At 36.3% G+C, this 13,989-nt stretch overlaps 1 protein-coding gene across 10 annotated transcripts in view; it reads left to right on the forward strand.

Moving 5' to 3' along the window:
* The window catches only part of ADAM22 (ADAM metallopeptidase domain 22), a 214,877-nt gene that overhangs the window by 152,323 nt on the left and 48,565 nt on the right, over positions 1-13,989 (forward strand). For all 10 annotated transcript variants that reach the window (XM_057304214.1, XM_044386276.3, XM_048212830.2 and 7 more), the window contains exons 13-18: positions 635-725; positions 1,959-2,010; positions 6,814-6,913; positions 9,120-9,191; positions 9,425-9,517; positions 13,022-13,102. In XM_057304214.1, coding sequence (XP_057160197.1) covers positions 635-725; positions 1,959-2,010; positions 6,814-6,913; positions 9,120-9,191; positions 9,425-9,517; positions 13,022-13,102 — 489 coding nt within the window. The remainder of the gene's footprint in view (positions 1-634; positions 726-1,958; positions 2,011-6,813; positions 6,914-9,119; positions 9,192-9,424; positions 9,518-13,021; positions 13,103-13,989) is intronic.

Genomic DNA, 13,989 nt, shown 5'->3' on the forward strand with positions numbered 1-13,989 from the left:
ATTCTGCAAATTTTTGGAGAAAAAAATAGACTGTGTTTCCCAAAGAGTTCCTTTTACCCCTAAGGCACTAAGTCTCATGGAAGTGATCTAAAGGAAAAATACTTGAATCTACATATTGAAAAAAATATCTTTAGGTCTCAGGTTTCTTTTGCCCACAGATCATTACCACTTCCTGTTGTTCATACCATTTATTTTCTAAAGCCACATTCTATTTAATTTGGGGAAATTTGGGGCATGCAAGTAGACACACAAAAATGAACAAGTTCCAAATAATTTACACATTTATTATTATCTAAAAGACTGACTTAAGTATATACAAGTATTAAGTTTTTCAGAAATGTCACTAGTGAAATTTGGATTCAGAATTAGATTTAAGTTTCTAAACCAGAAGGTGGTGATTCTCTGGCTTCTAGTCTTCCCTATGAGATTGAATCAAACATGGGTTTATTTCTTACAACTTTTTTTTCCCAAATGCTTCATCATTCAGCTTTAGCTACTGTATGTTTAACCTCTGCTAAGTTAGATGCTTAGAAATTACTTGTTTCCAATTATATTGTGACATTTTTCTCTGGCCCATTTTAAATAAAAAATAATTCCCGTTTACATGTATTTTCTTTTTGCTCTTGTCTTTCAGTTTGGGAAAACTGATTTGATGGCAGTTACACTCGCCCAGTCATTAGCCCATAATATTGGTATTATCTCAGACAAAAGAAAGTTAGCAAGTGGTAAGTTCACCGCTGTGGTTTAGTTGTACTTAAAATAGATCTTCTATAAATATTTTGGAAAATGAGATTTTAAATTCAATTGCTTGATCAAAAGAGTTTGGGTGATAGTATAAGATAAACAGCTGGGGCAAACAGTATTTTCTTCAGAAATGATACAAGGTAATGTTTGTCCTGCAGGTGAAAATTTTTCCATGTGTAATAAACATTTAAAGCTATGTGATGATAAATTCCTTGTTGAATTTAACCTAAAAAAAGGACAAAATAAGCTCAGTTTGGTATTTTTAAATGGTCTAGTGGAGAATCCTAGGCATGTAGGTTCAAGGTGTACTGTTTTATTATGGTTTATTTAAAACATCTCTTAGTATGACCACAGAGGAGAATTTGCCTGCTAAAGGGCTCAGTAAAATACAGACCTGGTAAACTATGCTAGGACTAGCATCTAGGAAGAATATATTTTCCCAAGTAGATAAAGTTAATTCACCAGGAATAGTCAAACATCATGTATTTCGCTTAAGTTGATTAGAATCATATTTATCTTATTATTTTAATAACAAATATAAATGATTGTTTATATTAATAATAACTACTACCATGTATGACGAGCCCATTATAAGACAGATAACTGAATGCCAGTATAATCTACATCCAGATACTCATTTAATCCTCAAGATAATCCTACAAAATACTCATTATCAGCCCCAATTTACAGAATAAGGTGACCAGATGTTAAAAGGGTAATGTTTCCAAGATTACTCATATATTAAGTGGCAAGTCCAGGTTTTGAATCCAGGTATTTTAAGCCTTTCTGCTTACCCAATATACTATACAGCCTTCTACCAGCAGCTCTGGTGCAGAGTTTTAAAAACTGGACAAGAAATTGTAAGCATTCCCATAAGGACTGTGAAACCAGAGTCGTATAGTGACACTATTTCATTGGTATTAGATTGTTAAACCATTTTAAAGCATTTTAGTGAATGCTTTAAAAATAAGGCCACTTGTTAAAATATCAAGATTTTATTTTAGTAAAATTTATAGAATCTTGATATGGTCAAAGTAGATTTTTGTTATTATGCATTGCATGCAAAACTTCAACTATAAGGAAAATTAGAAAGCAGGTATTACTTTTTAAAAGGTATTTAAGGAATAAAGTGAAGATATACTTTTAAAAATAGACTACTCCTAATGCACCTGTTTTCACTTTGTAAAAAGGAATGCGTGTTCATTCTCTTTCAGGTGAGTGTAAATGTGAGGACACATGGTCTGGATGCATAATGGGAGACACTGGGTAAGTCACTTCTATTTGAAAATAACTCACTTTTCTTTTCCCTGCTGTGCTGTTGTCTCCTTAGGAATGTGACACCAACAACTTAGTGCATGGAACCTCACCACTGACATTAAAAGGAAAATTGGATGTAGATTTTCTCAATGGCTCAGTATTATAAAATATTTTCATAAAATAGTCTCTTATTTATGAAAACAATTGTTAGTTAAGATAGAAGACCAAAGACTTCGTTAGCCTTTCATCTAGGCTAGAAATGTAAGAAACAAGGAACAGCTTTGTTGTTGTTGTTGTTCTTTTTTTTTTTTTTTTAAGATTTTATTTATTTATTTGACAGAGACAGCGAGAGAGGGAACACAAGCAAGGGAGGGGAGTGTGAGAGGGAGAAGCAGGCTCCCAGCGGAGCAGGGAGCCCCATTCAGGGCTCAATCCCAGGACCCTGGGATCAAGACCTGAGCCAAAGGCAGACACTTAATGGCTGAGCCACCCAGGCGCCCCCAGCTTTGTTCTTCATGTCTTACCTACTGATTTTCTTTTGTTTCTTCAATTCCAGTTAAATGGGTTATAAACAGTAGTGTGCTGGTAAGCTGATTCTCAAAATCAAAAACAAGAAAAGAGCCTGGATTTGTAGCTTTCTCTGATTTTTGTGGTGTAAATACTCCTAAAGTGACTGATTTCAGGGTATCAGTAGTATGTCACTGAGCAAGGAGTGGGGAAGAGATGTGTATACTCTGCTCTCCTGAGAAAGGTTTTTTTCTATACCCTTCACATGCTATCAGGCACAATCTTGTATTTATTTTTTCTTAGTAAATTGTACAACCATTCCTTTCATGCCAAGCTCATCACTACTCCTTACTTTAAACTTTTATCATCTTGAGCTTTTATTGTCTTAATAACATTCCAGATACCCAGGCAACTCTCAGTTCCCTTCTCTCCCCTACTGAACTCCATTTCTATCATTACTGCAAAGGTATAAAGAGCAGAAGAGGGAACCCTTGTATACAAACCCATGTATACCAAGAGGGAAACCTTGTATACTGGCCTTAAAAAAATACCACCTACATATTTAAATCTCCTTTGTGTTCTCTCTTGTTGCTCCCCAACCCCAAAGTAACTACTGTCTTGAGTTTGGTTCATATTATTCACAAGCCCCTTTTAATACTTTTATTGTTTGTGTGTATATGTTACAGTAATACATAGCATTGCTTTGCATGTTTTTACTTCATAGGAAAGGAGTTATACTATTTGTACTCTTCTGTGATTTGCTTTTTTTGATCTGTATGTTTTTAAGATTTATCCATGCTGATAATATATAGCTCTAGTTCATTGAATGTATACAGCACAGATTCCTCCATTCACCTTTTTGTGCACACAAATCGTATCATTTTTCTGCTCAGAACTTTTGTGAGTCTCTGTTGTCTGAAGAATAAGGTTTGGAGTTCTTCCTCCAGTATTGGGATATGCATAATCTTTCTTCATCCTCATTATATAACCTCATTTATAACCTCATTTTCCACTGCGATTCATGGTCGGTTTGCTTATTATGATAGTTATTCAGGGGTTTCCGGCTTTTTTTGATTTTCTAACCATAATCTTACATGGATTTTAAGCTTCTTAAAAATTTGCTCACCATAAACGTACATTAATTTCCAGCCTCTTTTGATTCCTTCGATATATTCTTTTCATTTGGAATTATCGTTTCTCTCTAACCACATTTCTAGCCATTTGAGATTTATTATAATTTTAACTCCGGCATTGTAATTTAATTCCGCATGTCCTTATGCTTTGCCTCAACAATTAGTTGTGAATTTTTGAGGATTACATCTTAGGCTAATAGGTATTCCTGTTTGACCTCACACCATAATCTCTTGACACACTTGATTTTCAATAAATATTTATTGATATTTGCATTTTGAACTCCCAAAAAATATATGACAAGGAAGAGAAAGGATAGAGGGAATCTATCTACAAATTTGTATTAAAATGTTTTTCAAAATATCTTTGGACTTTCTGTTTAGTAATAAAAGAGAATGGTAAAAGTCCTTATCCATAGTTGTAATTTTCCAACACTTACTAAATTCCGAGCTAAAGGTTCTTGTCTTTTAAAAGCTATTTAGTATGTTATGTTTGATTATTCTGTTTAATGACTAAAAACAAAATTTTATAGGCAATCTACCTAGACTAAGCATAATGTGTAGCAGAATCAAATGGCAACACTCAGAAATGTACATAGCTCTTTGCTTAGGAGCTCCTCTTACATCAAATAGATATGTGCAAGAGAAAAAGCTTTTATCTATCTATCTATCTATCTATCTATTTATTTATTTATTTATTATTTTTCAGTTAGCCAACATATAGTACATCATTAGTTTTTGATGTAGTGTTCAGCGATTCATTAGTTGTGTATAACACCCAGTGTTCATCACATCACATGCCCTCCTTAATACCCATCACCTGGTTACCCCACACCCCCATCCCCTACCATTCTGTAATCCTCAGTTTGTTTCCCAGAGTCCAGAGTCGAGAGAAAAGCTTTTTAAAGAAAATGTTGTCTGGATATCATATGCTATGATATCACGTAATAGTACTAATTATGGACATGTATTTCCTGTAGACACTTCCCCTCTTGTTTCCACTTGCTGAAGTCTCTGTGCACTGCTGTGTGTTGGAAAGCATGTTGAAATTAATACCAGTTTGACTTGAAGGTATAAAAATCAAATTTTGAGAAAGCATTGAGTATAATAGATATGTTACCCTGCAAAAAAGAAGTTTTCGGGAAGAGCCTAGGGAGATTTCTGCTTTCAGGTATTTGAAGAGCCATGATATGGTAGAGGAAATAGTTTTATTTGATACAGGTCACCACAAAGAACCGCGTGTGGCACTTATAGGAAGTCAGACATGATACAGTGAAAGCAAGAGCAATCCACAAATTTCAACTGTTGATATAAAGAAAGACCTTTCCTGTGAGGTAGTGAGTTTCCTGTCACTGCTGAGAACAGCCTGAATGCCCAGCTGGGCATTGGACAGGAGGCTGGGCCAGGCTGAGACCCAGAGGACTCCTTTGCAGGGCAGGGGCTGAACTAGACTTGGTAATTCAACACAAAGAGTCCAATACTAAGAATTAGTCACTTTTTTCTTTGCCACTAGGGAACCATCTCAGGTTTTGACCAGTAGAATCAAGAGGCAACTTGAACAATGCCCACTTAAATTCCATAACTCAGGCAGAGCTCTGTAGGATAGATTAGAAGGGAAGGTGATAAAACATTGGCCAGGGTATAGGCATTGAATGGAAAAAAGGAAGTAATAAACTTTTCAGATAAAGAATAAAGCTCAGGACCTGTTAGGAAGATGAAATGAAGGAAGTAAAGTAATTCAGATGAGGTAAGCCCAGAATACCTTTATTTGGCATGAAACACTTGAGAAATTAGGGTGAATAATCACTGTAAATTCCATTCATTGATTCACAAAGCATAAACCTCTGTGCTAGAAAGAAGTAGGGATATAAGTGGACATAGTACTTACAGGCTGGTGGGAGAGACTTAAAAAAACCATCCATTATCATCTTAATTGTGTTTTCACTTTTATAAAAACTCAATGTAAAACAATTTTTGAAAAATACAGAAAATTAAATTTTTATCGCTTCTTTTCTCATTGTTAAAATACTGCTAATCAGTATTTTTTTTCCATTTTTATTGTTCTTTTATAAACTTACGATCTTGCATATGTCATTACTTATTTTTTAGTTAACATTATATAGTTAGCATTTCTGAGTCTTTATTTTTCAATACCATGATTATTAATAACTTCATGATATTGTATTTTATTAATACATCGCAGTTAACGGTTTCTTCTAAACATTTGCGTGATTTTCATGGCATTTGCTGTTACAAATTGTACTACTATAAGTTCCTTTGTTCATACATCTTTGCATACATAGCTAGTTACCTCTTCAAGAAAAATTTCTTAAAGTAGAATTACTAGATTTCAGGATATTTCTCATTTTGAAGGTTCTTAATGCATATTGCCAAATTGTTCTTTAGCCACATTTCTTTTCTTCTGATCCTTTATTACTTTTTTTTTTGGTATAGCCTTTTTTTTTTTTTTTTTTTTTTGTATTTTGACATAATCTTAAATTTAAAAGTTGCAGGAAGAGTAACAAAGAGCCTTTTTGTTCTCTGAATCATAAATTGCTAGCTTGGTAACCCATCACCCCCAACACCTCCGTGTGCATTTCCTACAAACAAGTGCATCCTCCTACAGAAGCATAATGTGACCAATAAAATCATTTAATTCTTAGCCCTCACTCAAGATTAGCCCCGTACTTCAGAAATGCCACTTTAACAGATGGTTCAGCATCAAGCATCACATTTAGTTTTTATGTCTCTTATCTTCCTTCAGTCTGAAACAGTTCCTCAGTTTTTCTTTGACTTCATGACTTTGACACATTCATAGAGTATAAACCAGTTATTTTGTAAAAGGTTCTGCAGTTTGGGATCCAGTTTTTATATTTAAGAAAGACTCATTATTCCTATGCTCTTTGATTGAAAATACAAGTATGTGTGTGTTTCTTTTGAATGCATATGTTAATAATGAACAGCCCATAGTCACTATTAGTCACCGAATGAAGAATTTAGAAATATACTGGTAGAATCAAAGTCTTACGGATTTAACACAAACACTGTACATAAGTGGAATTTATTCTTTCACTTTTAAGAACAACGTTACAATTTTAACAATGTTCAAGTTTAAGACTAACATAAAGACAAGAGAGACTAAAATTATACCCAGTTATTGCTTTTCTTCTTACAGGTATTATCTTCCTAAGAAGTTCACTCAGTGTAATATCGAAGAGTATCATGACTTTCTGAATAGTGGAGGTGGTGCCTGCCTTTTCAACAAACCTTCTAAGGTACGAAGTGTGATCAGAGTTATTAGTTATTAATCCTTCTAAGGTATTATAAGCGTAAATTTCTAGCCATTGGATCTGCAAAAAGAAAGCTTTCCAACTTGGCTTATATGTCCATATTCTAGATACGTGAAATATCTGCATTATAAAGTCAGCTTTAATCTTGGGCGTTTGGGGCTATTCTTTTTTTTTTTCCTTAAGATTTATTTATTTATTTTAGAGAAAGAGAGAGAGAGAGAGAGAGAGAGAGAGATCTTGTGCGCAAGTTGGGGTAAGGGCACCAGGAGAGGGAGAGAGAATCTCAGGCAGACTCATGCTGAGCGTGGAGCCCATCAGGGGACTCCATCCCAGGATCCCAGGATCCTGACCTGAGCTGAAATCAACAGTTGGATCTTTACCCGACTGAGCCACCCAGGCACTCCGGCATTTTGGGCTATTGTGATGGGAATAGAAAGCAGGTAGAAATAAGACTGTGTGCTTTCTGAGAAATGATTAGCTTGCAAAGATGGTTTCATTTGCCTTTCTTTTTCATTTTCTTGGTTCCTTTTTTATTTGTTTGTATATGTAATCACAACTCGTAGAAAGGGGGCATTTCTCCCCCTCGTAACTCCCTACCACTGCCTTTCAGAATGAGCAGTATGATTAAAATTACTCTTACTTCTCAGTATGAAAGCCAAGGCTACTTAAAGGAGAAAAGGAGAAAGTCTTTGTGTATTTAGACTTTGTCAGAGGCCTTTCCAACTTGCAGAGCAAACTCTGGTTATTGACTTGAAAGCAGGTCTTCCTCATGCATTTGGAAGAGTGCATGTTAAGGCAGAATGCTTTGTTCTTGTAAATTATGTGAACTGTTACGTACTTCTTTGCACCATAGCGGTGTGTGGCGTTGCCTATATCCTCATTTACCTGGTTTCATTCTGTGTCTATTCCAGTGAAATTTAGGAAGTGTATCATATTGCTTTGAAAAGCAAAGTGACAATTCTGAAGACTCTGCAGAAGTTTCAGAAGGAACATTTGAACTAAATCCCTGCTGTTATATAAAAAAAAACAATTGAAGTCTCTTTACCAAAATAACAGATTATTCTGAGCTCAGAGTGAAAGAATAAGTGGATTTTTCATCTGGATAAGTTTTACTTTGGCTTTCAAAACTGTCTCATTTGTTATGATCCCTTTCAGCTGAAAATAGAATCTAGAGATGTGTTGATAATTTTTAGGAGAGGAGAGAATATTTGAAATCGGGTGGGGATTTTGTTGTTGTTATTGCTGTTGCTTTTTTTATTCTGCCCCCCACCCTCTGTTAGTTAAGAAAGTGCGTGTGTGGGTATGTGTCTGTTGATAGATGTGAGTTCTGTTCCGTTCTATAATATTAAAACTTTAATGAACTTGTGAATGAATATTATATAACTGGGACATAGCAGCTACTTACTAATTTTACCTATCACCATAAGATAAATTATGCTCAAAAGATAACGAAATTGATGGAGAGTTAAAAAATAAAATAGTCTTAAAATGTACTCTTGTACAGGCTAAAAGTTGCTTCCCTCTCTGGGGCAAATTATTATTACTGTGCTCTGCAAAGCTATGTAAATAGGAGAAGCTATATTTTATTAAATAGATAGGTGGATTTATTAATTTTGTGATGTTTTCCTAATTGTCTATGAAATAACTTGCTGTTTCACAAGGATATATAGTTAGTAAATGGCTTTCACAGATGACTGAACTTGATCCTCACAACAATTTGTGATATAGGTGGGCAGCTACTATTATTATTATTCTTGCTTTAAATATTAAAGCACATGTGCTCTGAGATGACAAGCCATTTGCCCAAGGTAAGTAACTGAGCCAAGATTTGAACCCACACTTTCTGTCTCCAAATCCCTTGCTTCCTGCTTGAAATGAAATATCAGGAGTCAGTCTGGCTTGGGTTCAGTCAACGGCTAGATCATCTTTTATTTCGGTGGCATTTACCAGACTCCATGTGCATATTACATATGTAAATATAATTAAATCTGAAATGGAAACAGAAGTAGACACTTTTATTCTAAAGTTCCCAGTTCTAAAGTTCTAGAGTTACACTTTCAAGTTTTGGGAAATAAAAATATACTTGGAAATGACCGACAGGTATACCAGATGTGTTGTAGTACTTATCGTCTCTCATATGGTCTTTGATCTTGATTTATCCGTATTTTATCCTTTTGGTTTCATCCTACAGCTTCTGGATCCTCCTGAATGTGGCAATGGCTTCATTGAAACTGGAGAGGAGTGTGACTGTGGGACCCCAGCAGTAAGTCTCTGGGTGTTTTAATGATTTTTTTTTTTTTTTTTTTTTAGGTTATTAGGGTCATTCCCCATCCCCTCACTGAAACATACAGAGCTGGTGTTATGTCTGGAAATTTCATAGGATACATGGAAGAAAGATTATTATTGGGGGGTATACATTTATTTTTTAAAAATATCCTGGTACTTTTAGAAAATGACACCATTTTCTGATGTTTTGCAAATATTTGTATCCCTTAGGAGTGTGTCCTTGAAGGAGCAGAGTGTTGTAAGAAATGCACCTTGACTCAAGACTCTCAATGCAGTGATGGTCTTTGTTGTAAAAAGTGCAAGGTAAATAAATGTTGAGTAGTGAATAATTGACAGAGAAGAGGACATATTTGATTAAATCGTTAAGGCTAGGCAAATATGTAATAACAATAGTAGTGCCTAACATACGTTAAGTGACTAAGTTGCCGGGTGCTTTACAGGATCCTCACAAAATGTTGTGAAGTCTCGTTACTGTTTTTATTCCTATCTAACAGTTGAGAACACTACGGCAGGCAGTGGGTAAATAGTTGCCCAGGGTCTTGTACCAAGTCAGTCAGAGACCTGGGTCCTGAACCTGGTTAATTTCCCCAGTTCGCCTTCTCATTACTGCTACCTGGGGAGCATGCACGTTAACTGAAGCCAGGTGTTCCTAACCTTCAAGGGAGGTTTTTCCTTTCTTTGTAAAGCCCAGTGGATATTCAACGGATTCTTCTTTTCTTGTTGTTCTGCTTGGTGTATTTCTTGCATTAGCTGTTGAAGGAGCAGCAGCTATACTTTTAGACATGATAACATCTTACGTGTATTACCATGCATGAGGTTTTAGAATGCATCTTTAAGCACATTGTTTTCATCCTCCCAATAGCATCCCATACCTGTCCCCAGATAGTTAAGCCTTAACATCATAACTAAAAGTTATTTGAGGCTTACCTTTTTTAAAGAAATCTATTTCTTTTTTCTCTTCTCATGTAAAGTCTGGTACAAGATTCTACGTTAGCTGCTGTGAAATTTAGTATCCATCTCAGTGTGTACGTTTTATGGAGTCAGTGCCTGGGACTTACCAGTAATTGGTACAGATTCTTAGTAAATATTTGTTAGATGGATAAATAAATGCACAACACTCTCTTATCGATTATTTGCTGATTGACTATGTATCTAAGTATCTACTGTGTGCCGGAGATTGTGCTAAGCACTTTTAATTTATATCATCATGTATCTGAGTTTCTCAATCCTGGCACTGTTGACATTTTTGGCTGGATGATTGTTTCATTTTGAGGGTGTGTCTTGTGTATTGTAAGTTATTTAGCAAATCCCTGACTTCTATCCACTAGATACAAGCATCACCTCTCCCAGTCGTGACAACCAAAAATATTTCCAGACATTGCCAAACGTCCCCTCAGGGGCAAAATCATTACTGGTTGAGACGACTGTCGTAGGTAATGCTCACAACCACACTTTTGGGATAGGCTTCATTATCCTTATTTTTCCAGCGGAGCAATCCTGGTCTCAAGGAAGTGATATAACCTGCATATACTCGTTCAGCTATTAAGGAATAGATGTGAAGTTACGTCCCAGATCTGCCAGCAGCAATTTCTGTTGTTTCTTCTTTTCCACGATGTCTCTGCCAGCTTTTTAAGACAAGCAGGGCACTGGCAGAGATCTCTGAAAGCACTCTCAAAAAAAGGACGATTAAATCAAATACAAAACAGATACTTTAAGATTTGGTTTGCATCATCTATTCAGTCGGTCAGCTTCTCCACATGCATAAAAATGGTCCCCAATCATTTATTTTTAATGCTCGACGTTTTAAGTCCGCCCATTTGTAAAATGCCATTTTTATTTTGACGGGTAGAATTAGGCTCTTTGTGATATGAACATTTCAAGGAAAAATACAAAATAATAGAATTACAATATATACAAGAAAATGTCGTGATTTTAACTATCTCACAAAGTAAGCTGCTGCTATACCAGTAGAGAGCTTTTTGCCACGTTCTCTCTCCTGCACCCCCAGTTCTTACCCCCATCCTAAACTCCTTGGGGGAACCAGAGGCAGGATAGTGAATGGAGGAGGGGGAATAGAAAAACAGGCTGAGAAATCCCATGTATCTCTATTTTTTCTATACACATTTATGCTTAAAGTATAAGTCAGAGCTGGCAAACATTTTGGGCAGGTAGTGAATAGTTAGGCTTTGTGGGTCATAATGTCTCTGTCTCAGTTAGTGAACTCTGCCTTTGAAAGCATCTGTCAAAAATACAGGAACAATTGATCATGTCTGTATTCCAATAAAACTTTATTTATAAAAACAGATGGCCAGCCACTTTTTTGCCCTTTCAGCCATAATTTGTCAATCCCTGCTGTAAAACCGTTGCCCATGGACTTGTTTATTATTTTTGTTCACTCATTAGTGTGTAAATTCCAAGAGGGCAGGGATTTGGGTCCGTTTATCTACTGCTGTATCCCAGCACTGAAAGCAAGTTGTCCTTCACTATGCTTCCTTTCAGAAGTTTCTTGGCAGTTCTTGAACATTTACACTCTCATATAAACTCCATCTTAAATCTGCTTGTATTTCTCCCTCAGACTTTCTAAAATGGTGGCTTACCCCAATTCCAAGAAATTGGAAGGAAGAGAACCAGAATATATGAATTTAAATTATCTTGCTCATTTCCTTGTTTTCATGGTCTGTTTCCCCCACCGAAGTGTGAGTTCCTTGCAAGCAGGATTCTTGTGTTTTGTTCTCCACTGAGTGCCCTGTGGCCAGAAAGAGCCTGGCATATTTTAAGCGCCTAGTAAATACTTGATGATTGAAGGAACACACATTTTGTTCGGATCTCCTAAAAAATATCTGTTGAAATCCTGATTGGAGTTGGCAGTGTGCTGTTCGTGTTCTCAGAACAATAGGAAACTCAGGTGCCTAGAGGGTGATGAGCAAGGTAGAGAAGACGAAAGTTGGTGGGGGAAAAGGGGTCGATCTTGAATAATGCATATGTTTGCGTGAGCAGACATAAAAGCGTGAAAGGATCCAGCTCCTGATATTAGCATTTTGGAGAAGGAAAGAGAATAGGATTGAAGAGGAGAGGGGAAGGATGATGACTTTGTGTATCTCTGTTTGTTTGTTTTTTTTAATAACGAATACCCTTGCAATTTATAAATACAGTGAGCTTAAAATTTTATTTGTAACTCCTACACTTACAAGAAATATTTGAGGTGGTTGAAAATAGGCAAGAGAAAAAAGAAAAGAGAAGAACTCCTCCCATACACAGGTACAAATAATAGAAACATTAGACAAGAATAAAAGACCACACCATAGATCTATATAAAAATGGGGCAGGAGATAAAGGACAGCATGGGAGGAAATCGCTTTGCCAGAAAACCTAACTTTTGCAATTCAGCCTAGAATGTAGCGTTCAGAATCTTGGCAGATGAGGTGAACGAGAGTAAAGCGATGAAGGTGCCAGTAAGAATGAAGAGTGAAGTGTAAATCCAAAACCTGTTTTGGGAGGAAGAATTGCTAGAACTTGGACTGCCTTGTCCTTCTGGGAAGATGGATCGCCCAAACCCATCCTATCTTAGTAGATATCATAAGACTGATGTGTGACGACTATGCAGATTATTTCGTACACGAAAATATCTCGCTGAAAACTATTAAATGAACATTTCATTCAGTAATGTGGTTTTCAGAGCCTCCCGTTTTAAAATTGCTTGCGATATTCCTATCCAAAAATAGTCATTTTGCTTTTTTGAGGTGATACTGCAAGAGATTTTTTTTTTTTCCTTCGACAGTTTTGCACATTGATTTTTGTTCATTTTAGTTTCAGCCCATGGGGACCGTGTGCCGAGAAGCAGTCAACGATTGCGATATTCGCGAAACGTGCTCGGGAAATTCAAGCCAGGTAATTTACAGACTCGTTACCCTACACCCAACGGGAAAGAGCACGGGTGGCTATAGTGCACTGGCCCCCAGGCAAAACATAAAGGGACACGATTTCCTGTCTTTTTCACGTCAGTTCTCATTCTCTCTTTATTTCCTTCTCAGGGATTTCAGTTTTGGTAATTGAAGCTTGAGCAGATGTGCAGCGCTGTTTTATCTCAGTGTTGAACTAACCTCCAACTGCATGTGTGCTTTAACTATTTTGGTTTTGTTTTAAATAGAGAGTGAAAGGCATTTTTTGTCCTGTTTTCTCTTTAGTTGGTGGAAATAGGAGCCAACCAAGGTAGAGAGACCCCCAGAGCACTGAGTTCTCAGGAGGGGTTTGTTCTTCTGTCTTGGCTCTTGTTTTTCTGAGGCCACCTGCATTGCCTCACCCATTAATAACTGCTCTTGAATTTAATGTCATGTGGTTGTGAAAGGAGATGATGGGGAAACTGATAAACTTTGGTGAGGGTTCTCAGATTTCACGTGGTCATCGTATATACGATTTCAGCTTGCAGGGTCAGTGTTAGCGCAAGACCCTAACAGTGACCGTGCAAGCTGAAATCGTGTAATGTCATCTTCATAATCAATGCAAAAAAATTACAATTGTTCTGTGATCTTTAAAAAATGTTGTCAGCCCATTAAAAACTCTTTTACTCTTGGTTTTAAGTGAATAGGGAAATGAAAAAATAAACATATTTATTTAGCACACTAAAAATAGAAGCATTGAGAATTACAAGTTTTATTTCTTTGTAAAATCCTCATAAGGAGTACTTTGGGCTGTGTGTGCCTTCTGGCCACAAACCTTAGGATCCAGAGTAAGCATCTTCTCTATGTCTTGTTAAATCGTCAGACTCCCTTCTAAGT

The sequence above is a fragment of the Ursus arctos genome, unplaced genomic scaffold (genome assembly GCF_023065955.2).
Source record: "Ursus arctos isolate Adak ecotype North America unplaced genomic scaffold, UrsArc2.0 scaffold_3, whole genome shotgun sequence".
In the NCBI taxonomy this organism is placed as follows: Eukaryota; Metazoa; Chordata; class Mammalia; order Carnivora; family Ursidae; genus Ursus; species Ursus arctos.